Consider the following 24,857-nt stretch of genomic DNA (forward strand, 5'->3'; position numbering starts at 1 on the left):
TGAGTTTTCGGTCCAGGTAGATGGAAAGTTGCGAAATACCTGGAAATAGGTTCTCAGATCGCTGCCATGGCTCCTGCATCTCCTTCGACGAGCCGGAGTGGTCCTCGCCGAGACGTTTTCGACGGTCTGACCGGGAATATTCCGGGTTTTGGTTCCAGCTGCGGGAGGCGTGTTCGACAAGTCCCGAAAAGGTCTGCGGGGCGCCTTGTTCAGGCTAGGTGGACCGTGAGGCGTCGAGCTGTTCGCTGACAACGATCTCGAAACCGTCCACTTCAGCATCTCTGTCGGCAGAAAGAAAACCGGGACCGTAAGCACGGCAGCTAGACTTACTTGCGCACGTTCTCCTCATACAGACTTCGATCGATTTTCTTCGACGCCCTAACTAATTCCCTCAACAATTAACACGATCATCATGGGACGCGATCCTACAATTCACTAAGAGACAGCCAAATTAATTTGTAAATTTTCTCTTCTTCTACAGGGTATTTCATCTAACTTGACCACCTTGAATATTTTTACTTTGTTGTATTTTTAAAGATACGTCAAATGTCTGAAGGACAAAGTTGAATGGTAAAATGGGGCTCATACGATACCAACAAAATTTTTGTTTTTATGTAATTTCTTTTTGGAGATATGAAGGTTACCTTTATTTTTTTTAAATGGAATAAGGTATTTTTTAATACATCAATCGATGCAGCTGGACATTCGTTAAAAAAAAGTACTAACCTATGTATGTCGAAAAATTAGTAGTTCAGGAGATATTTCAGTTTAAATAACTCTAAAACACCATATTGCAAATAATGTTTTGAATAATGGTACAGCAATTTTTCGTGGTGAGTGAAAAAGGGACATCTTCTTCACAGTTTCAACTATTCTGTCTTTTTCCAAAATTGTTCTACACATCAGTCCTAACACCTTAATAGAATTCAAGTCGTTCGGACTCGTTTAAGGGAAGTTATTCCGTTTTAAAGGGTGCCCATATCTTTTTTTGGCCGACGACGATCGCCTTGCGATAAGAGTTAGGGTCTTCGACAATTTCCCATGAGTCCCGGGGTTCTTCCATGGGTTCTGCGGGGCCCAGCTAACGAAACGCCATCGTGTCCGTTTTTAAATTACGTGCCGGTCCCCAGGAATGACAAAAAAGAGGAAGCGAACGAGAGTAGAATAACAGAAAAGGAGTCGGTGACGAAACGTACCTATCGGGTTGGAGCACCTGTCGCGGCATACGGGAAACAGCGAAACAGGTGAAACACCCTACACACCTGAGTCGGTTTCACGACTTAACACTTACCTTCGACGGGCTAAACGGGCCCGCGATTCCTGCGACCACGGCCGTTCATGTAATTCCTCTGGTCAGACGTTCTGGTCAACGGAGAGGAAACATGAACGAGCACTGTCAGCGACAAGGGACTGATGATCGCTGGCCCGTGTAATCGCTGATTCGATTAGGCAATTTGATTGACTTTTTCTCTATTAAACCCCTTCCCGTTTTTTAACGAGTCTGACTCGTCATGAAGATTTTAACGAAGTCTAACAAATATGAATGTTATGTGTTTCTTTTCAGATGAAACAAAATTTGATTCGTTTGGAATCAATGTTGAACCATTCAAATAAATGTAGCTGTACAAAAAATATAAATTTTCTTTCCTCTTCTACATTTTTCGGGATGAAGACGTTCTAATCACTGTAACTGTAAAGAAAATGGTACCGCAACGACTTAATTTCTAAAAACATGAACAATACTTCGTCAAGATGTCTCTACAATTGCAAAGAATTTAATTGTTTTATTAAAATTACAAGACTGAATTTATTTAGATTCATCACAATTTTTATAATAATACGTGCTCGAATGAATTTCGAGTAATGACCGAATGATTTATAATTTCAATGATTAAAAAATAAACAAAATTACCATAAAAGCAATACCAGAGGGATCGTGTAAAGTGTAAAGCACTCTAGCGCATCTTGATCATTCTCGTGGAACTATAGCGTTTGACGGGCGCGACTTGTCTCCGAAGGGTAGACATTTTCGCGGGAAACAGGTAGAGAAAGCTCGGGGTCCCATCAGCGACAAAAGCACCAGAGCAGTAGCAATGCCAACAGCAGCAGTAGTAGTAGCAGGTTTTCACTTTTAACGGTTCCTCAGGGGGGCTGAACGAGTTGCATTGAGAAGTAGGTATAAAAATGCATTCATTTGCATACAAGCTGTTACCATGCCGCGCACGCGTTCTTGTCCCGAAACACGCACTTTTTCACGCGCGTTCACCGTTTCGACACTACTTCTCGTAGATGTGTGTGTGCAACATACACATTCTCGCAAGCTAGCGAGTCGCCAGCGCACCGACGCGTTTCCAAGCACGCACACGAGGCATTTTCGCTGTCGCATGTCCGTACATACACGCGGTAGCCCTTTTAAAACAGTATGGGTACCTGCCCATATGGTGGAAGCCGACCGTGTTGCACCGTGCTTTCCATCTGGTCTCGTAGAGCACGAGACCTCGAGGCTTGAAACAGAGAGAAAGAAAGAGAGAGCTCGGTGTCGAAGCACCGTCACAAACGAGACGATCGCTATCTAAGCTTATTTCACCCGTCCTCCTCTTTTAACGTATTCTATTCTTTCCACGACCCTTCCCTCCAAAGAGAGAGAGACCATTCACTTCCCTCCGAGCGTCCTTCGAGCCGCGAAACTACTTTCGGCGCCACCGGCACCGTGAGAAAAATCATTCTGCAAACTTTCGGCCAGTACACTCGGCCTGCGAATCATCCACAGATTATGGCGATACGTCGCCTAAACCGGTTCAACGCACAGTGGATTCTTGCGAGCAGTCCTTTATATTCGACAAACCCGTGGAAACGGTATCTAATCGAATAACGCAGCCGTTCCCCTCACTTGATCCATTTAGGCCTACCGTGCTACTGTTCATTAAAAAAAATTTCCCGTTGTGTTCCCTCGAGTTTCGCACCAGAGACTTAGATTCGTATCATGTAGAAGGTGTAAACGATACTGTACAAATAGTTCCTTGCACTTGCATTGCGTTTTTCGGATGGTTTTCAACGTCCCCAACACGCTCGCTGTTTGAGCAAGAATTAAATTACGATTAGACATTGTTTCTGTCAACTGCAATTCACGGGAACCAATCACGAATTTATTACTCTTTTTAATAGCTAATTAATAGTCTCTAATAGTTAAGTTACCAACCATCCACTCATTTTCAGCATAAGTGCATAAAATCCGCAGTTTAGTAATGAGTAGACTGCAGATCTTTATGCATTTGTGGCTTATAAAAGTTTGAAAAAAATGCTAAACTCAACAGAATTCAGCACGATTTTATTTATTTCGGATCTACAAATGCTATTACCAATTAAAATAGAATTTCATCTGGTACCACCTTCTAAAAATTCGTCTACAAAAATTGAATAAACATCCGGAATCTAGTAATGATCGTTCTCCTTCATGTCTAAGCAGAAAGAGGTACCGAGGTGCATAGTCGATGCCCTCACCTGCTCTCTTTCGCTCCAGAGATCGTTCTCGATCACACAGAGCCGAATTAGAGATCGGTCTCTTCCGTGGATCTCCCTTCAAGCGTGGAATGGGGCTGGTCCACGGGCGAAGCTCGTGCTAAGATCCATGGTGTTTCTTGTTTTCTTCGGGGTTACCCTCGAGGAGGCAAATCGAGACCGTTAATGGTTCCTTCTTTCTTCTCCTCGGGCCGTGAATAATCGCATTGTGCCCGGCGGTTTTCGCGATGCTTCTGTTGCGCGTTTCACGCAAATTAATCGCGCGACCGATGATGCTGGCGGTAAATTCTATTGCTGGCTCGATTCTCCCTTTGAACACGATCTAGCCATTACTCTCTTTTCTTCTCGTTTTCTATTGTCGGCAGCTTGAACCCTTGCACGTTTATCTAGCTACACAAACTGTCTGGCTACACGTAATGAGAAAACACAGTGTACGGCTAACAGTATAACTAATTAAGTGCAGTGGTTCGGGAATGACGGTAGATCTTTATGCGAAATAAAAATTGTTTGCATCGATTGCATGAAACAGCAACCGTATAGAAGATTCGCGTGTATTTATATCCGAACAGTTATAATTAAACTGCAGATCTTTATGCGAAATAAAAATTTGCTGTATCAATTTTAAGAAACAGGGGTCAATGAAAAAGTTTCTTAACTTTTTAAATCATTTTAGTGGGTTGAAAATAATACATTGGCGTTTCTAAATTCTCTTAATTTTTGATATAAATGCATAAAATCCTCAGTCTAGTTATAATTATAATTTTGTCAATTACAGAAGAACAAAATTTATTTCATTCACTTTTTCGATCTTCTTACGTTTCCTAGATCTTAATAAAGTTCCGTTTACTGAATTCATTTCCAAGTTCGCCCTTAACCCACTTAGATCCGAACCCAGCTCAGTCTGAATATATTGGAATTTTCATTATAGAGATAATTAAGGGCGCTTAAAAAAATTAATTTATGTAAGGTTCGCTGGGAACCAACCGCCCCGTACATGGTGCAGTAGGCTCATGTATATTCAAAGCTGAAAATATGGCAATTTACTTTTTTTATTCCATAAATTGCTATGTTACACTGGGTCTAAATGTGTATATCGATGTTTCACGATAGTTGGATCCTTAATTTCGCAGAACAAGACAAAGCCTATCGACGACAGGGACGGAAAAGAATTTTCCAAGTTTTAATAGACGCTAATAGGGGATGCGAGTCGTCTTCTAGAAGGGTTGGTCGGACTTCTCATCCCCCGGGACTCGGTCGTTAAAAACAGCTTTCACGGAATACATTAAAAAATCGGGGGGTCTGTAGGTCGGGTGTGCTGCTTTCGCAAGCATGTTAAAATCTTCAACCGTCGCCCTATTTTATTTCTTTCTTCGGTCGAAGGACTACGGGGCTCGATCCTGACTCGTCCTTCGCGGGATCTGACAAGGCAAAGGGAGACCTGAAATGGATTGAACCCGATCGGGGGAACTTGGGTCTCAACCCCCCTTTTCGGTTCTGGGACACGGGATCGTGTCCCTCGACCCCCGCGCAGATATATTTTACACGCTATAAAACGGATACGGTCGCGTTCGAATGGGAAACGAGGACTTGGGACGATTTAATATCGTCGTTTTGCACTTGCTGCTCGACACACCGAAAGAAAACATCCCGAAGGGTCAGAATCAGTAAGCCGAACGGTTCCGATCCCGTGCAGGGACAGAAGCATTCGTATTTTGCATAGCAATCATAGAATGGCTGTAAAAATTCTGGCCCCAATCGAAAATAAATCAGCAGCATTTTCCACGATTGCCTCCCAGAATTCTACGAGCTTATTATGATTGTATGGATTTATGATAACAATTAATTGGTGAAACATAAAATAGTGAACATATCAGAAGAATTTAAAAATTTTATTGTCATCTGCGACTTATTAAAATGAATGCGAGAAATAATAAGTACGATTTCTGCAGTCTTTTCCTTCGCAATTTTTAACAAATCCCTTGGCACAGTATCCGATCAATTAGTTCCTCTAATACTTCGAAAAGCTTCAGGTTACCCGGCGGAGTTCCAGGAAAGTTGTTCCAGCTCAAAGAATACCTGGTCGGCGAAGCAAAACTCCGCGAACCGAAGAGTTTGCTAGGTAAATGTGCATCACGGTCGGACGTCCGTTCGCAGGGATGTCTCCTAGACGTCACGGTGAACGATTACCGGGGCACGGCTAATTGAAAGGCTGCAGCGAAGTTGAACGCGCGCAGATTGCGTCTGAAGGCCGTTAAAAGGGTCCGAGCGTAAATCGACGGTGCAGTTTAACGTTTCTCGCGCGAGCACACTGGCCAACCCTTCGTTTGCACTTGCTTCCTCCCGCTCAGCTTGTAACGCACGCAGGTTCCGAGCTTGTCGTCCTTTTTCCCTCGTACTCTGTCTCTTTCTCTCTCGGGCATCGACGGTGGCCATTTGTCGGTTGGATACATAGACCGGAGATCGTTAGATGGAACGATAAGGTTCACAGGTGGACCACCGCCGTCCCCCTTTCTAAACGCGCTGCCGGCCAAGGACTCTGGATTTATCGTGGGCCAATAATTACGACATCGAAACCCCGCACAGCTGCGCTTATTAACCACTCCCTGCATTTTCCTCCTGATCATTCAATTTCTTGCAGAACGAAGAATTTTAAGTGCACGACGATCGATCCATTCGCAGAACGTTTTTTTTTAACAATTCGCAAACTGAGAAACGTGTTTTCTGTTAGACATATGCTTAATCATCTGTTTAATTTCTGAAGAATTCTTGTATCCTTTTCATTTTTCCGCAGTCTAATAATGAATATACTCTCCGTACACGGTGAACGATCGCAGCTGGAGATCAGACGTCAGATCACGGATAGAAGAGAGAAGATAGAATAGAAAAGAGGCCTAGGAGAAGGAAAGGAGTCTTGGCAAGTTTCCTGGAGAACCGAGAGATTCGTGGGCCCCAAGGAGGCTGGGAGGAAGTGGTCTAGGGGGAGGGCAGGTGAGCACTTCGTACCTAATCCCTTTTGAAAACGTCGTCTCGAGGCAGCGCACACAGTGAAATCCTGCAAGCTTGTAGTCTACATGGACGAGGAGTTGTACAGGGCTGTGTACAGACCGCGAGTGGTCCCTAAAAATAGTCTATTCATCGTGGCGAAAAACCCTCCTCCCCTTCAGGTCCGTTTCGCCGTCTTTCTTCGGCTCCTTTGGAGCTTCTCTCTCCGACTTATACTCGGAGACTCGGTTCTGATTTATATTGGATTGACCCCGGGCGCGCACACACCTTTGCCGCTTTTCTTTCTCTCTTTCTCTCTCTCCCTCTTTCTCGCTTGGAATGGTACCGCGTGTCTCGTCGAGTACGACGAGCCTAGGGGCGAGAAACGAGCAAGGTGAGACGAGCAGACATACGAGTCGAGGAGGGAGAAAAACGGAGGGATTTCACAAGAGAGCCCAAAAGCCGAGGACAATCAAACGCGCATTCATCGGGTTCTGGTAGCTCGCAGCTCGGTTTTCGGCAACGGAACGGGATACAACGTCGAGGAATCGAAACCCGGGGAGATCCGGAGAGAGCAGGGACAGGAAACTCGGACCCAGAGGAAACACCGAGAGACAGACTTTCAAGCCCGCGCCTATTTGGAGCACACCTGTCCCCAGCCGTTTTGTAGTTCCTGCTCCTGCTCCTTATTCCCAGGCCGTTGAAAAACTTCCACCAGTGTTGCGAACACCGAGTACTAGCGAAATTTAAGTTGCAAATCGAAAGGGCTGCCAGCCTCATTGTATAATCGAAAGTCTATGTACGACCCTCAACCCCTCTGTTGTGCTCATTCAATTGCTACGTTTATAGTATTTATATGAAATTGTATCTGAATTCCTGGCCGGGTGAAATATAAGTTGCAAATATCAGAGGTACCGACAGTCTTTCTTTCTTCGTACAGTTGGTCAAAAGTCTTCGCACACCCTTTAACGTTCTTATTGTATGAACAAGAATTGCTATGTTTGTGGTGTTTCTGGATAATTGTGTATCAATCAAATTCTCAGTTGGATGTCGTAATCGTAAGGGTCATCGTACAACCCTCAACCCTCTCCTTGTGTCCAATGAATTGCTATGTTTATATCGTTTCCACAAAATTGCGTGCGAATTAACGAAATGTTTGAAAAATTTACTAATTTGTAATTACACAAAATTTATTTAAAAGCTAATATTGTATGACGAATATGAACAAAGTCAATTTTAAGAAACACAAATTAGGTGAAAATGCCTCTTTGAATAATTTCAATTAGTTCACAATGGTGTACTAACATCGTTCAATTTTTTTAATGGAACGAAAATTTTTATATGAAACAGAAAATGTTTATTCCTTTCATACCTACACTTGGTCCAGTAAATCATTGCCAACAAAAAGCTCATGCTCCGACTTAAAAGAAGTGAATACCATTAATATTAAGTAGATACTGTGGAAAATCTCCACAACTGACTCGACAAGGCAGGGGTTAAGCGGATAAAAAGCCTGCGATACTGCGCGTAAACGGCCATTCGTAGAATAGACCGATTGAAATGAAACTGGAAATTTGCGGATTATAAAGGAAGTCGCATTGCACGTTTTCGGGCTAGCTTCTACCCTTTCCTCGGGGGCAAGTTAAGGCAAGGGTGCTTGCGGACATTCAGGACGCGCCTGAAAAATAAGACAGGAACAATGGAGTGAAACGAGTCCTGGACGAACAAACGCCTGGCCATTTAAATGGAGGGATCCTCGAAAAAAAGGTTCCACCGAGGTGGACCCACCGTAGTCCTTCCAACTTTGACAGGAAAGTTTGTATAGGACCCACGACGAGACCAACCTCCGGCAGACTGGCTCCTTCGTTACCAGTCCCTTTCAGATTTTTTCCCTCTGCGCTCCTTATCCGTTTCCCTTTCGACCTTCGTTCTCGATCCTCCGTCCTTCCCCCTCCTTCGGCAGATGTGCCACCTTCCTTTTTCCTCCCCTTATCCTAACCCTTACAATTAGACTACCTTCCAACGTTCGACAGAGAAAAACAAGGACTATTGTTCGACCAATCATCGAAATTACCCATCACATTCGCGTAATTCCCAAAGATTGCCCCGGCAGTGTCGCGGGCAGTTAAGCCACGCCCACTTGGCACGCCAGGACCGTGGTTGTAATTTCCGAGGCCCCTCAAATAAATGTCAAAGCGAATTGTGTTAACAACAATTAGGTAACTCAACTCCCAAGCTCTAAAACAGTCAACTACGTTGCAGAATGTATCAAATTTCAAATTGATTCGTGTGCACCGGAGGCGTTTCGCCCAGTTTTATGCGGCGGGAGGCGTTGATCGATCGAGGAAAAGTAAACGAAGAGAGACCCCGAAAAGAATTGAGACGTGAAAAGATCCGGCCAGCCTCGGGGAGGGATGAGCATCGACTCGCGTCGTTAACAATTCAAGAACTGGCTGATATCGGTGCAGTTACACCGGAACGCCCTTCGATTGATTTCAAGTTATGCATTAGCCGCTCGAACAGCGAGGATCGATTGCAGCCGAACACGAAATACGCGTTCGCGAAATGAGCGCGGTAAATTCGCTCTGTCTCGAACTGGGGAATAAAAACTTGGAGCACAGCGATGATATGTGAGCGTTCATTTTCATACCGTAAATACTCGAAGCGAATTTCACTCCAGAATTCGGACGTTTCATCTACTTCCGAATATTTTTGTTACGTATACCCTGCTTCATTTTGTGTGTATTTATTTATAGCGCAATTAGACGTCTAGCAATCGGTAGGAATTCTTTCGAATTGTATTATACTACTGTATTATTATGTATTATACGACTTGTATTATACGTTTCTTCTGTAACACAATAAATGTACAAGAGATCCTCCTATAATGTAATGGAATGAACTCGATTCCACGTTGTCTTGCCCATAAAATATTCTACGTATTAAGCACGCGAACAACGTCACTGAAGTATTCGTGTTTCGATTAAACTTTTGCAATTATCATTCTGTACAATTCGCATGCAACCGCTCGTCCATATTAACTGTTCGCCCTCGAAGCTGCTTCAACTCCAAAACCAAGATATTTCATCCGACCTAGTAATTCATGAAATACAAACGGTATTTCTAATAGTGGAGTAGCAATTTTTAATGCCTCTTCGGAGTTACAAATTTTAATGCAACGAATTCGATTAAGAACAAAGGAACATCACCAATCCTTTTTCAACAGTCCAAAGTAAACAGACGCTTCAGCTTACCTCCGGAGCAACATTCGACTACTCGATTCTCTCTTCAGCAACGTTACACTACCAAGACTAAAATTCTCTTTTGACACTCAATTTAAGGTAGTTAATACAAACGATTGCCGAGGCAGTTCGTTATTGCGATTCCACGCGGACCGACAATACATCGGCTCTAGACCTAACCGGTTTGTCGAAAGAGATTAGGCGCGCTTCAAGTTCGGCCCGTTGCGAAGAGAGGATCGTTTCTCCGAATATCTCCGCGGCGTGGAACCGGTACCTGGTCAACCGAACAGACTACGCGCGCGCTATATGTATACAGTATCTACTTACTGCGTGTCCTTGATGAGGGTTCGGTGCAAGTACATCCAAAAAAAGTCGAGAAACCGCGTATCAGTCACAATCCCGATCACAGGTTCGATCAACGTGATGGCACATAATTCGCGCACCCGGTCACAAGAGCCCAGATAGTTAGCAACTAGCAGTTAGCAGAGCGAACAGCAACGAGGTCCGATTCCTGAGACAACCGATTGCGAACTGAACACGCAAAGGTGCGCACCGCACAGAAAGGTGTCGGGAACGTGGCACTTGAATGGTCGCCGGTTCCCTACGCGACGTGGTGGGGTGAGTCTCGCGGGCCTTATGTAGGAAAAAGGGTCCCTAGGTGAGCCCACGGAACGGGAGAGACTGGCCCTCTCTTGCTCTATACTCTCCGTACTATACCTCTATCCCCTCTACTCCTCGAACCCGGTGACCTGACCACGCCAGCCACTCCATTCGCCCCAGGTGGACGCTCGATGATTGCCGGTGTGTGCCGGTGGGTGTACAGGATCTTCGCCGATCGGAATGCTAGTCGACGATAACGGGACGATCCTCAGGATAGCATCTTCCACAGAGTTGCAACAGAGATCCTTGCACTCTCTACTGACTCCTCCAGTCGTTGCACCCATCGTTGCAAACTATACAATCGTTTCTAGACCAGGGACTATGATAGTCCAGACCCTTCTTCAGTCTTTCATGCAACAGCACAATGTGCCATTCCCATCAAATTGCCGGAATTAATCGGAAAATTCGGTCATTTCAGATCACCCCCCATTGTGAAATCAACTAATTGTTGGAAATTTATTCCAAACGACCTGTTGAAACAATTCTTTTGAAATTATTCGGGTGAGTTATTGTACTTTTCAAGTATCTAAAAATATTTTATTCTAGACTGGGGACTATTCTAGTCCAGACCCTCGGTTTTTCTATTTTTCAAGTACCATTAAAGGAGCAATCTTCAGGACAGGATCTCCGTGTTGTAACTCTCTTGGCTCGTTGCGTCATTGCTCCATCGTTCTAGACTGAGTACAATCGTTTCTGAACTGGGAGATATTCTACTCCGCCCTCGATTCTTTCATGCAACAGCACAATGTGCCATTCCCATCAAATTGCCGGAATTAATCCGAAAATTCGGTCATTTCGTGAAATCAGTAGGATCTCATTTATTAGAACCAATAAATGAATGAACAATTTAGCCCTTTGCAGTCGGAGCTATTTTAATAATTCAGTTGTACCAGGTTATTAAGTAAGAAACTTGACAAATAAAACACAAATTTCAAACACATGTGTCAAGTTTCATACTTAACGTCCTGATATATTATTTTTTTCATGTTATGGATATAAAATTGATGTAATACCTCATACAACACTTAAATGTGTAGTAATCGATCGGATACTGCTAATTGTATAGATTGTGTATGTTCGATAATCATTTTAAAAAAAACTGTTCGAGCAATCACCGCGAATTACAGTTGACGAGTGGGAAGGAGAGCCGGGTAACAAGATCGAGAACTCGAAGAGACCTTTGTCGGGCACGCGACAATCTTCCGGCCGTTACTTTCAATAGGAGTAACCGTCCTCCGGTCGGACAGGGGTCTCAAGGCAATAGCCGAATTCTTTTGTGCACTCCCCCGCACGTGCCAAGGAACTCTCTTTCTCCCGCTCTTTTCGGGACTTCGATTCCTGTTCCCATCTTCTTCGAGAAACGCGCACGGTCCAATTACTCGGACGAATTCGACTTATTCTTCGATCGCGAGCCTCTCGACAGATCCATTCAGAATCTGTCTGGCATCTGGTGTCTTCTCTCCCGATGATCGATATTCATCCGGCGAACTGGAGATCTTTCTTCCCCTGTCTCGTTGATCTTCGTCCCGCAAGCTTTAGAAAATCATGTGAGAGAAAAAACTGATACTGGCCGAGTGGTAGAAGAACTTCGGGAGGACGGAAGGACGTTTAGGGTGAAGTGCTAAGTCTTGTTTCTGCATCTTTAAGATCGTAGTGTTGCAAAATTTTGGTGTGACCTTTACCTTAATTTTCTAGCAACCAGTTCAAATCGTCAGCTATTTCTATTAGCTGAAATAAGAAGATTAACATTGATCCAAAAAGAAGGTATAAAAATAGCAAATAAGTTGAAAGAAAATAATATGACATCGTCGCTGAAGTTCCCCAGATCAAAGAATTGATGAAGTGCTAGGAAACCTCTGAGGGGATGAAATATGGGTAAGTATCAGTATCATAAAGTATTCCAATCTTTTTGACGGCAAAGTGTGGTTCGTTCGTTACCCTCGCGAAAGCCGAGGTGGAACGATCAAAGAAGTTCCGCGAGGAAGTCGCGGGCGAGCCTCACAAAAGTCGAAGAACGTTGTAACTGGAACCGTTTAGATGCGGGACAGCTGCTCTCGGAGGCTCTTGCTCGCGCACGAGAGAATATCGAGCAGGGATCCTTCTCCCTTTTATCGAGAATAAAGCGGTTTCATTATTACTGGCGGATTTCGATGCGAACACAAGGCCCCGCATATCCTCGCTCATAATTAGAGGCGGCCCTGGGTCCGCGTATTCTTAAACGCAACGCGTACCCGCACCGAAACCATGGAACAAAGAACCCCGAGACAAGGGACCTCTTGACTCGTAATTAAAACCCAGTCAATGGCTCTGCGGATGGAACGGCCGAGTGCCGAGATGAACCGCGCTCGAACAAAGAAGTGCAATTGCGGGAGCAAAACTACTTCTTTTCTCCGCTTTTTACTCTTCGCCTTCCGATTCTTCTTTTATTTCTTCATCCGCTTCTTCTTCGTTTGCAAAATGCACCCTGGTCTAATTCATTTATTTATACAGGTCGCATCATCATCTAGGTCATCAGCGACCACAAGAGCTTTTAGATATTTAAACAACGTTATAAGTACATTATGGGGAGATTTTAGAAATAGGATAACTTGGGTGAGATGTTCTGAAATTAAAATATTCAACTACAGGAACGAGGATCTCTCTGCTCCTTCTTCTGCATCGTCATCTTCCGTCTCTTCGTTTGCAAAGTGCACCCAGGTCTCTCAGTCGACGAATTCTTCTTTTACACCAACGCTGACAAAATAATAACTCAACTCTCCTGACCGAAGGAGGCTTTTACCTGGACCTCTGTCTCCAGGTAAATTCCATGAGGTGCTCGAGGTCCACCGTGGAGAAAACAACCGGCGAGATTAGAGATTAGAAAGACCCACGGGTAAACAGATCGGAACCTGAACCCTCGACGCAAACTATTGGGTAGGTCTCTCTTAGCGAACTTTCTCTTTGCACGGGAGTGGGTCCGTTTCTAGTGTACATGGCGATCCTGGCAACAATCGCGACCGACAAATCTGAATTCCAGTTGCCTAACAGCCTTCTGAAAATTTCTAGACTGTGGATTTTATGCATTTATGAGAAAATTGAGGATATATGAAAGAGGATCATTACTATAGAGTGCGGATCTTTATGCAAAATAAAAATGTTTGCATTGATTGTAGACCACAGGAGCCAATCCTTTCAATCATCCTATTAAGCTGAAACTAATACATTGATGTCCTTAAATATTTTTAACATGTCCGCTGCATGAAATTATACGTACCCATTTTTCTCATGAATGCATAAAATCCACGGTCTAATCATTACACTATTTCGGACGCGTTAAAATTCTAAAGAGAAGTAATAATTCACACAGATGATTCTTATTCTGTCGAAAGAACCAGTCTCATTTTCCCTAAATACACCCACTTCCTCCGAGAGGATCGTTATTTGTCCAGTTACTAAATTTGATCGAACTCCATTACAATTTTATTGAATCGTCCAAGAATCGTCCCGAGATAAAGTCTTCAAACCCAGTCGCCATAGACGTCAATTTGAAAAGATATTTTCTGCAACACTGTCTACTGGAATGATGGACAAGCCGCATAGAAAGCTCACCTTTCTCTAGTGTTCCCAAGAGGATTGAACAGTTCCTAGTTCTTCACCTGGTGCCCGTAAGCATCGGTTAATAGGCGAAAAAAGCTCGACAAGTCGCGTTTGAAACACGCTTTCCTAACGACTTCGTCGCCGGGCTTTGACACGAGGAATAAGGGGAGTCCTCGTCGAGACAGTTTTTTCTTTTTATTTCGCGATGAAAAACCCGCAAAAAGGGCACACGTACCCCAATTTTTCCTAGGAAGTTTTTCCCGAGCGGAGGGGTCCTTCGGCAAATTAGAGCGGCGTTCGATTGTTCGGGCTCGCGGGTCCGGAAACGATTCGACGGGATTTTTTTTCGAGAGTAGGCGAACGGGAAGGAAGAAGAGGGAGAAGCTTCTCTATCTCTCTTCCTCTCTATATATATTTTATCCCTTGTTCGTTATTTCTCTCGCTCTGTTCTTTCGCAGTTCGTATTCCGAGTTTCCTCGTTCCCACGTTCGCCGATCGAAAACTCCTAAACGATACGCCCCCCATTGTCCGGCGATTTTTGCAAAACACGAGCGAAATGCAGGACCGTTCGACGTTCTCGTTAACGAAATAATCGACGGGGATATAGCAGGGCCCTGGAAGTATATTCACGAGACCGTAATCCTCCCCTGAGCCCCGGACGAGACGGAAGTTTGATCGACACCTCCCCAGAGATCGTCGCTCTTCATAAAGACCGTATAAATCTTTGAATTGTTCGCGGAGGCCAATTTTCCTGCGAAAGGTGAGCGAAGGTGAACTGAAAAACTTCTCGGAGTTTAGTTGCCGCTGGCAGGTGGACTGCTCGCGAATTATTGAAACGATTAACCCTCACAACACGACTTTATGGTAGCCATAACTAGGGATGGGATCAAGTTCAATATGTACTCACGAATCCGAGTCAAGTTCAATAACCAAGTTTCATTTCATGGGTTTTGATTACTACTTAAAAGCAATAAAAGTTTCAATGATTACTTATACTTGAAAAGTATTCATTGTATACAAGTTGTTATCGGACCTCGGAATGAGTACTTACAAGTTTCAAAAAGATACTTACAAGTACTTCGATGTTGAAACTAATCGAAACTTTCACAAGTAGTACTCCAATCTTGGAAATCAAAACTGCATAGTAGGTTTTAAGCACTTTCTTTATTAAATTCGTAACTATTTAAGAATAAATATCATTTAACAATTTTCATTCCGAAATATAATTTCCTTCCGCAAATAATTGAGATTGTTTTTCTTTTACTGTTGTCAATCGAGATTTACGATCAGATAAAGACCGATTTTTTGCGATTTGCCTGACACCACGAAGAAATATGGCACATAATTACGGCGACGTCGAATAGTACGGGCACAAGTGGACATTATAAATTTCCACGCGGCGGTGTTCGAACGGCCTAAGCACCAGGGAAATCAAGAATAATAAATAAAACGCAGCTGCATGAATAATGCGCACGCGAGCAGCGTAGCGCCGCGGCCGAAAAAAATAAGGGCAGCTGCGTTAAAGAGTTATTAGCGTACGCGACGATTATTTCCATCGATCGCCGTCGCCCCCTCAAATAACATTGTCCGGCGATCGTTAACTATATCAACTATACATTCAACTTCGTTCGATTGTGTAACGCCTCCGAGACGGCTGAATGGAGCCGCTTCGCGCGGTTAAACAAAAGTTAATCGAATCCGACGTTGCTCCGAGCAGTCACGGATAATCGTTGGATGGACGTCGGTTATTGAAAGCTCGGTGATAAGGGTGAAAAGAGAGCGACGCTCTGTCGAGCGTGGTAACGCGCGCGATAAGCGGGAATCGAAGAGTGCAGGATTCTCGAACGTAAATCCGTCAAAATGCGGAGACGCGTGTGGAGACAATAAGGAGATAAACACGTCACGTCGGAAGATGAGACAACCGAGGCAAAAACTACAAAAGGGGTGCTGTCTATTTGAAACGCACCCCTCGTCAAGGCGCTCTAATCGACCATTGTCGTTTCCAAGCCGTTATTGGGGGAACGTGGCGAAGCTGCTCGAAATTAACGAATTTTTGGGAATTTATTTCAGACGATCCGGTAGTTCATTCTCTTTGAAATTTAGGGTGTGTATTCCTTCACTATCGAAGTGTCTATAAACATTTTTTGGTTGAGAATAGTCTTGTGTGTGAGACGTATAAAATATTTTTAAAAACCACCGTCTCATTGCACATACAATCTCTTAACCATTCTCTTTGAAATTATTTGAAGACATTTTTTAATGAAAACTAGTCTCATCTGTGAGGTGAAAAAATTTGTTCACGTAGAAGATTTTCGTGGGAAGCATGACGTATGATAAAATATAGTTGAAGGTCACTGGAATCTGTAGGTCCTGTTCCAAATAATCACCCGTGCAACCCTTGCTGCCCGATCGACCTTCGCCTTCGCTTAATCGGGAATTTCGATGGCACTACGACCGTAGACGCAGCAATCGATTAAGACAGATATAGGGGTGGAACGTGTCCCACACGACTGAAATCAACCCCCTCTGAATTACAGACGGAAATTGCGTCCGATCGTTGGACAGACCGTGGTGAACCGTGATAATGCGACGCGCATAAGTGCGTGCCGTGTCATACCGTGTGTAACGGGGCGCGATTCGGACCGTGACCAGCCGTCGATGAAATTGCATATTCATACGCGCAATCGGTTCTTTCCTCTTGACCAAAAAGTAGCGCGTGACGGAACAATGAGCGCGGCCGTAAATCCTGGCAGGTGGTAATCCTGATTCATGCCTCGTTCCAGACTTGCGAGCCTCGTTAATCCTTTCGGGGCTGCGGCCAACGTTGATCGATCGTAATCTACAACCGACGCTCGTAGAATCAAGCGAACAGCTAGGCTGTTTGAACCGCGAATCGTCACGTTAAACGTTCCAGTACATTGGAAAAAGCGAAAGCTTCTTATGCACTTTCATTCTTCATCTGAAAAATATTAATTTACGTTTTCGAATCGATTTACACCAAGTACAGATCGCATTCCCTCCAACGAAACAATATACACAAGGTGTAGAGGTGTAGACAATGGGGCCGGTTCCTTGCAAACCCTTCAGCATCTAATCGAAACGATTCCGAATCGATAATATCGTTGCACCTGCGAGGAAAAGGTGCAATAATTCACGGGGACGGTCTCGCCTCGAGCCCCGGGTGCTTCACGAAAATTAGCCCTCCGGTTTGACTCCGGGGCGGAAACCTTTGATTCGCAACCCTTTTATCGAGGAACAAGGTCCAGACTCTCGAGGAACGTGAAAAGCCTGAAGAGGGGTCGATAGTATCTCCGGTGTACACCGGGACACGGTATTTGAAAACAACCCCCGTGAACGATCTCTTGAGTCTCTTGAGGAAACCCCACCGCTTTTGTGGCCGCCAAAGATCTGTGAAACCGTTTCGCCGACAAATCCTTTTCTTGAAATTAGGGTCCGCGGACGTTGGAAAACGTCGCCACCCTTCTGGAGCATCCCCTGCCTCGCTGTTCACCGGGAACGTAATTCGATGCTCGCGATTAGATCAAATTTTTCATTCAACTACACTCCGCGATACTTTGCTGATTGGAAATAGAGTGCAGTATTTGAAAGTATTAAATACTAGGCACCCTAATCATTAGGGTTTCATAACAAAATTATTACCAAAAAGTTTTCTTCCGCACTTCGAAGTCTGTGTAGCGGAGACCTGTAAATAAACTTTTCATTTCCAAAGTGTATTAGTTCAAATTCAAAGTATTAAATACTAGATACCCGAATGTATTGTATTGTACTTCATTGTAATCTCTGCCTTTCACATTTCATAACAAAATTATTATCAAAAAATTTTCTTCCGCACTTCGAAGTCTGTGTAATCAATTTCTTTTGTTACATTCCCGTAAGAAATTCTCAAAATTAGACTTATTTTTCGTGGCATCACCTATCAATGCATATACTAGACACTTTATTCGAATACAGTGGGGTAAGCACGATCCAGACAGGAAATAAAGCACGTCGCCGTGACAGAGATATGTGTAGAAAATTCTGTATGAAATAACCTTACGCCAAACAGATTCCCGAGTGTTTTCCCTTCGCATCCTCTTCCCCTGTCGAAGCCCTATCATTTATTTGGAGCACCGATCGATCCCAGGCCACCATATGCTGCCGAGAGAGATGTTGCGAAATCATTGCCCTTAATTTTTTCGGGATAATCGATCGCGTTCTATGAATAATAGTCGTTCCTTTCAAAGCATCCACCACCATAATCATCATCACCGTGTCACCAACTCCTTCTTTAAATAAATGACTCTCCCGTGACTGGCAGATTTTCATCGTAAAAAAAGTGCATCGGGTGCAACGGTCACTCCAACGACTGTCGGCAATCTCCTTGGGAAATTGTTCAATTAGAGGCGAATTTTCACGCGGATCTCGGTACGAATCTCTTCGGATCCAGCTGCTCGCAAGGATTACCAACGAGGATCCAAGGGAAAGTTCAAGGAAGTGGATGAGACAGAGAGGAAACGGTAACACGCGCTATTCTACGTTAGGATAATACGATACAACGACGGTGAATGGCGAGGATGACAATGACGAGCTTGACTCGAGAATGAGGGCTCATTATCGTGTCCTGGATCCTTCTGTGCCCCGGACCTCCCGTCGAGAGCACGGACTACTTCCCGATCCTGCCCTCCCGTGCGATTTTCCTTCCTGCCCTTTCTCCAAGGGCCCGAAGCGGGAGAGGGAAATCTCGAACATTAGGCACGCTCCTCCGAAAACGGACACTGTTGAGGGACTAGTTCTTGATCTGCGGACTGCGGATTCTTCTGCGAAATTGAAATGTTCAGCAGTCATTGCAAGATATACACACTAATAATTTGCTGTTGTGTGACTAATTCGTTGATCACCTGAATAAGAAATCGGCGAGGACATCATGCAATTATAAACGAATGAAATTTATATTATAACACTAAAAATTAGTTCATTGTTTAGTCGAACTCGTAAAATGTATATTCGAATCACAGAGATGACGACAAAGTTATCAATAGACCGCGGATCTTTATGCAAAGTAAAAATGTTCTACATTGATTGTGGGCAGCAAGAGTAATAATATAAATTGATTTCATCCCTTAATGATTTTGTTGCATTAAAAACAACACGTTACAACATTCTTAAATTTTTCTAATAGATTATTGTTTTATATTTCACCCAGCCATTTTCTTCATCAACAATTCTATCATTTCCTCATTTATTCGTCTAAATTTTCCAATGAACTAACCAAATCAGGTATCAAACATCAAATTGATCGTAATTCCGAAAATTCATAACAAATAATTATTTTGCACAAGAAGCAGAGCCGAAGGAAGTAATCGATTTCTTTAGCGCCTCCGTGCAAGCTCGATTCGCTGCTCGGACCACGGAATTACGAAGAAACAAACGGGTCGTAAATTGACAGATAACCGTGGCTAACATCTACGTCGATCCAGCCCCGTCGTTTTCATAACATATCGAGGGTATTTGGATTATTCTCACGCGTCGGCTGTATTCTTCGGTGACCTGTTTTCACACGAACACCATCGCATAGTGTACAGAGAGAGAAAGAGAGAGAGAGAGGTGCACACGGCCTTCCGTCAATCCTACCCGACAATATCTCTGCCCCATTGCCATCGCTACCACTCTTGGCAGCTACCCAGTCGGGGGTGTCACGGATAATCGTGGGCGGAATTTATGTCTCGCTGTGTCTACTGCCTCCCTAAATGGAAACTGCGCGTCGTATCGGTCGAATCGAAGTTTACAGCTTTAGAAATCGATCGTGTCTACAACGTAGATTCCTGTACACCGGAAGCAGTTCCCACGATGCTGGTTTATGGCGTTCGAATCTTCGAATGCGCGAGAAACGTCGAGGAGTAGGTCAAAACAATGAAAACAGAAAGAAATTCATGGTTCCTCTTTCTTACGTAATTCGAGAGGAAAATGTTCACAAAACATTTAAAATTTTGGCGTCATCCCTGAGGAGCTTCTATAAATTGAAAGTCAACGAAGAGACATTTAAACGCATCAAGAAGCGACGCACTTCACGATCCCAGAGTTTTAACCCGTTGCGGTATTTTAATCAGTCGCACTCGTGATGAAGATTTTGAACAAAGTTTAACAAATATGAATGTTACGCGTTTCTTTTTAAATGAAATAAAGTTTGATTCGTTTGTAGTAAATACACTGTGGATCTTTATGCAAAATAAAAATGTTTTGCATTAATCGTGGAAAGCAGGAATAACATAAACATTGATTTCATCCCTTAACGATTTTGTCACATTAAAAAGAACACTACAGGATTCTTGTTCTTTCAATCACTGTAACTGTAAAGAAAATGGCACGGCAAGGGGTTAATCCACCCCGAAGAAACTCGCGATCGGATCGGTTTCGAGCGTCGCCCACCTTCTTGTTTGCTCTGCTGTTGATACGGTTCGCGACATGGTTCCCGAGCGTGCTTTATTTTCGTAACGGAAGCCGGACCGTCGTGTTCGTAATTCGAGAGGAGCTCCCACGGGAGATGGCTCGTTTTCTTCGCTACCTCGTCTTCTTCGATACGGCCTGTTGCGAGGAGATTCGTGAGGGCGCACGTGCGACGCTCCGCGAGCCAAATTTCCTCGGCTCGAAACCTTTTTTTACCCCCTATTTGTTTCCCACCAAATCGTTCTTGAAAGTCGCCTGTACATTAGAGTCGACCGTGCAATTTAACGGGTCGAATGCTGCACTAGTCTTTCTTTTTCGTGTGTACCGTGGACGCTCAATCTTCGGGCAAAGTACTCGACGAGCATTTCCAAACAAGCAAATTTTAGCAGGCGAGCGAAACTTCTGCCTCTTACGATTAACTTGGAAACAGTTTATTTTGCACAAAGATTCGCAGTCTCTATAGGACGATTCTAACGTACAAATGCGTGAAGATCCACGGGGTCTAGTCATAATAATAAATTCTGGGTTACAATTATTTGTCATTTTCCTTCCAATCGTCTTCCAAAAAGGTCAACCAAACTTCACGAAATCGAACTTGAATAGAAAAGGTCAAGCGCAACCGCAATCTGCGGCAATCGTTACATCTTCTACCGTTTATGTTAACTTTCGTCTGACCGGGCAGCTTGTCCATTGTCGCCGAAATTGCCACTCGTATGTCGTGGCTACTGTCGGCGACGTTCCACCGCTAATAATAAGTACTACGTGCTAGGGTAATAACGATAACGTCGACAGGATAAATGCCAGTGATAAGACCCTGTAATTAGGTGGGCAGAGTATAAAGTTCGCTCCTCGTTCTGCACGCATATACAACATACATATATCCCCTCCCACGTTGGCCGAGGTGGTCAACCCTTGACATGTATTACAATGGGCAACGTAAGCGAACATGGAACACCGTGAATGCATAATTCACTTTCGAAAACCGGTGGCGTGGCTCTGGCCGAGAGGGTGGCGCGACGGGTAACGGGGTTCACGCTCTGTTAAACGGGGAAAGGGTGCAGAGGGTGGTTTTCCATGGTTTCACGTTAAAGAGTCAGATCACTCGATTACGCCCGTAACACGGTATACAATACACCGGGGCCCTGAAACAGTTATCTCTCTTTTTTAAATAATTCCGATCGAACTTACACGATCCGTTTAACCCCCCGCGTTCGACCCCTTAACCCCTTTTGCGTGAAAATAAAATTTTATTCGTCTGTGGACAACTTTAGACTTTCCTCTCTTGCTTCTCTTTCCATTCTGTTCGAATTTTTCTGATTAAAAGAATTAAGGACATAAATGTATTCAGTATTATAAAATTATTAAAAGAAGTATGGATACTATGGAGACACTACAGAGACACTATACAAAGTATTTGCTTCGCAAGGAAACATATAGCCACAGACACGCACTCTTTTCACGGATCGGTTAACGAGGATTCGAACGCGAACATACGGGCCTGTCTTCGTGTCGAGAGGCAAGACCGACAACAGACCCCAAACCAAGGGACAGGCCAGAGTAAAATTATCTTCCCGTTCACCCAAACAAGAAAAATGCCACAGAAAGAGGGAAAGAGAGATGGCACGCTGTAGCAGCAGGTTTTCCACCCGCTACGACATTACTTCCTCCGCCGCTAATTGGCGAGAATGACGCACGACCCTTATAATTGCTCGAACGAACCGAAGAAACCGAAGGATGATATGTTTCTTCCTCTTGCGACTTTTCTCGTTTTCTCCTCGAAATCGTTATCGAATTACCAGGCTGGTCCTTCGTTAACTATGGGGAACACCGGTTGACTCCTGCCGGAAAAATGCGATTTTTCTTCAACCTCTATCACTACCCCTGCGGTGGAAAATATTGGACCAAAATAAAATTACAAATACTCTTTTTATCTGCAGCAGTTGAAACGTTAACGCGTAGTCTGGCTTTTCCAACAAAAATATCTGAAAATTCCTCGAGCCCAAGTGTTAATATGTACGAGCGTACAGAATGAAGTATTTAATACATGTACAATTAATTGAACAGTCGCGCTCGTGGTTTCAATGGACCATTTTCCGACAGCGACAGTTCGGGTTGGCGGGAAAAAGCAGCTCGTCATCGTCACTATGCTGCCTTACCAGTCGACAATGACGATCCAACAATCGCGAACATGACTGTCCACAATCCGGGTCCTCTATACACCGTGCGGATTTGTTTGGAAGTGTATTAAACACGTTTCAATCGGTTCATAGTATCCCGGAAGGCTCGTCGAGCGGTTTCTGTTCGATTGAAAGGTGGCAAACCCGGATGAAGAGTGGTCGGAACGATATTCAGAGTTCTGTCCCACGTCTCGGACGAGCGACAGTCGTCACGGCAATGGCGACGGACACGTGTGAATTTACGACAATGATCGCCAACTTCCGAATTCTCTTTGAAAATTCACCACTCGTCGACGGCTGTCTACGGGCCACCGAAGGGTGCGCCGCGACGCTTAATGTCCCGTGACGCCTTAAATCTAGCCTCGCAAGGAGGCTCTCGTCGAGAGGAGAGCAACTTGTCCCAGAACACGAAGAGAAGCGAGGATAGTGGTCATCGGCTACCGTGAAGACATTCGATTAAGGCCGATGAAAGGAGAACTGACCGAGGAACGTTCGCACGAAACACCGTCGGACGACGGTTAGGCTACTGGCCGGGAAGAAGACGGGTCAACCAATGCGTTATGTCTAGACTAAGGATTTTTATGCAGAATAAACGTTTCCTCCATCAATTGTAGGAAACCGTAGCTGCTTGGACATTTCTTTCTTTAATAGTTTCTGAACGAAACTAGAAGAATCTAAACGAGATTAAAACGAAACTAGAAGAATCTAGCTTGGTATAATTAACCTCTTGAGCGAGGAGAGAGGAAGGAGGACATGCTCACTCTGATCGATTATTATTAACATTCAAGTATTCGACGACTATTTAAGTAGATGTTACGAAGCAGCGTCAGGGGGAAAGACTTCAAGAATCGGCTCGCAAGGGGACATCGATAATTTAATAATAATAAAAATTCTATTTGACTTAAACGTATTTCAGCAACACCATGAATGTCTCGGGTATGAAAATCTACGAACACGCAGCGTCGTCAGGAGGAAAAGCTTGCTCGAGTAAATTTCGAGCAGTGACAGGAGCGTTTAAGTAATGTATGCACTGCAGAAAGGTGGTGGCACGAGGACGCCAGATACGGATCTACTTGATCGTTCCTCGGGTGTCAGCAGGGTACGGGTCCGCGGACCGTGAAGAAAGAAAAGGACAATCGCGAGAATATGGAAATATATGAAAAATACCATCGAGGATGTTTCCCCGAAGCCACACATATGGAAGCTATTTCGAGGGTTGTCAGGGAACGATCACCGCCACGGTGGTCAAAACTGCATCTGCGGTTCAGGAGAGGACCCCTCTGTCGTCTCACAGAACGTCGGACACTGATCAGTCTCGACACGAGCCTCTCTTATGTCGGTCCTCGACCCTCCGTCTCTCTCCTCCTCTCTCTCTTTTTCTCTCTTTCTACGGAGCTCTACTTCCCTTGGCGAACCTCTACGATTCGGTAATTTTGTAACGGATAGATTATTTCACTTTCACTTGGGTTTTATCAACTGCAGTTCATCGCCGTCGCAACTGTTCCGCTAGCAAAAGTTGGAGATTCGAGTCTGTTCGTGCAATTGAAGGGCTTGCGACAATAAGGAGACAGCTGCGCTGAACATTTGTTTCTTGCCCGTTTGCTGCGGGAATCGGAAATTGCCATGCGTTGCAAAATATCAAGTGTTCGCTACCAGATATGGTCATTGTAACTTCTCGCAGAATTAAAATAACTTAAATAATAAATGGCATCTTTGTTCTTCGCGTCAAGGAACAAATTACTATTTTCAAGTAATATTACACTTTCCATCGCACAAAATCAAAATCATTTCCTTTATTTAATTCCCATATTCAGTTCTCCTGAATATGAATCCTGGTTCATTAGGGAAATGGATCCATGGAATCCATCAATAAGTACTGTAGAAATCATTTTTATCTGCAAAGGCTATTAATTAGCCGTGAATGTACAGCAAATTTGAGATAACGCGCGATTCTCAATTTTAAGAAAGAAACGCGTACCCGGAGGTCCCCGAATTCCGAATTCGCCAGCTCCAAACGGGAAGATCGGTAGCAACAGAAAGAAACGGGGAACAAGGACGATGAAGAAAGACGGAGAAGAGTATAGAGGAGAAAGGGGATCACAAAGACCAGCAAACTGTCCAGGCTCGACTCATAATTTTCTAGTGAACGTCGCGCGACGAGCGACGTGTACGTGTCACAGCGTCGCGACGCACCCGTCCGTCTCGTCCAGACTTTAAACACCAAAAACGAAACTTTGGCTACATATTTTATCGTCGC

General features: G+C 44.2%; 1 protein-coding gene across 6 annotated transcripts in view; it reads right to left on the reverse strand.

Annotated features, from left to right (window-relative positions):
- Positions 1–10,423, reverse strand: part of LOC143213225 (uncharacterized) — a 32,775-nt gene extending 22,352 nt beyond the window's left edge. For 3 of the 6 annotated variants that reach the window (XM_076432896.1, XM_076432905.1, XM_076432888.1), the window contains exons 1-2: positions 10,071–10,423; positions 40–281 (exon numbers count right to left, since the gene is read on the reverse strand). In XM_076432896.1, coding sequence (XP_076289011.1) covers positions 40–279 — 240 coding nt within the window. In that variant the 5' untranslated portion in view covers positions 280–281; positions 10,071–10,423. The remainder of the gene's footprint in view (positions 1–39; positions 282–10,070) is intronic. The other 3 variants (XM_076432862.1, XM_076432880.1, XM_076432870.1) reach the window with 2 other exon arrangements.
- Positions 10,424–24,857: the final 14,434 nt, after the last annotated feature.

This window comes from Lasioglossum baleicum, chromosome 1 (assembly GCF_051020765.1).
Source record: "Lasioglossum baleicum chromosome 1, iyLasBale1, whole genome shotgun sequence".
Classification (NCBI taxonomy): Eukaryota; Metazoa; Arthropoda; class Insecta; order Hymenoptera; family Halictidae; genus Lasioglossum; species Lasioglossum baleicum.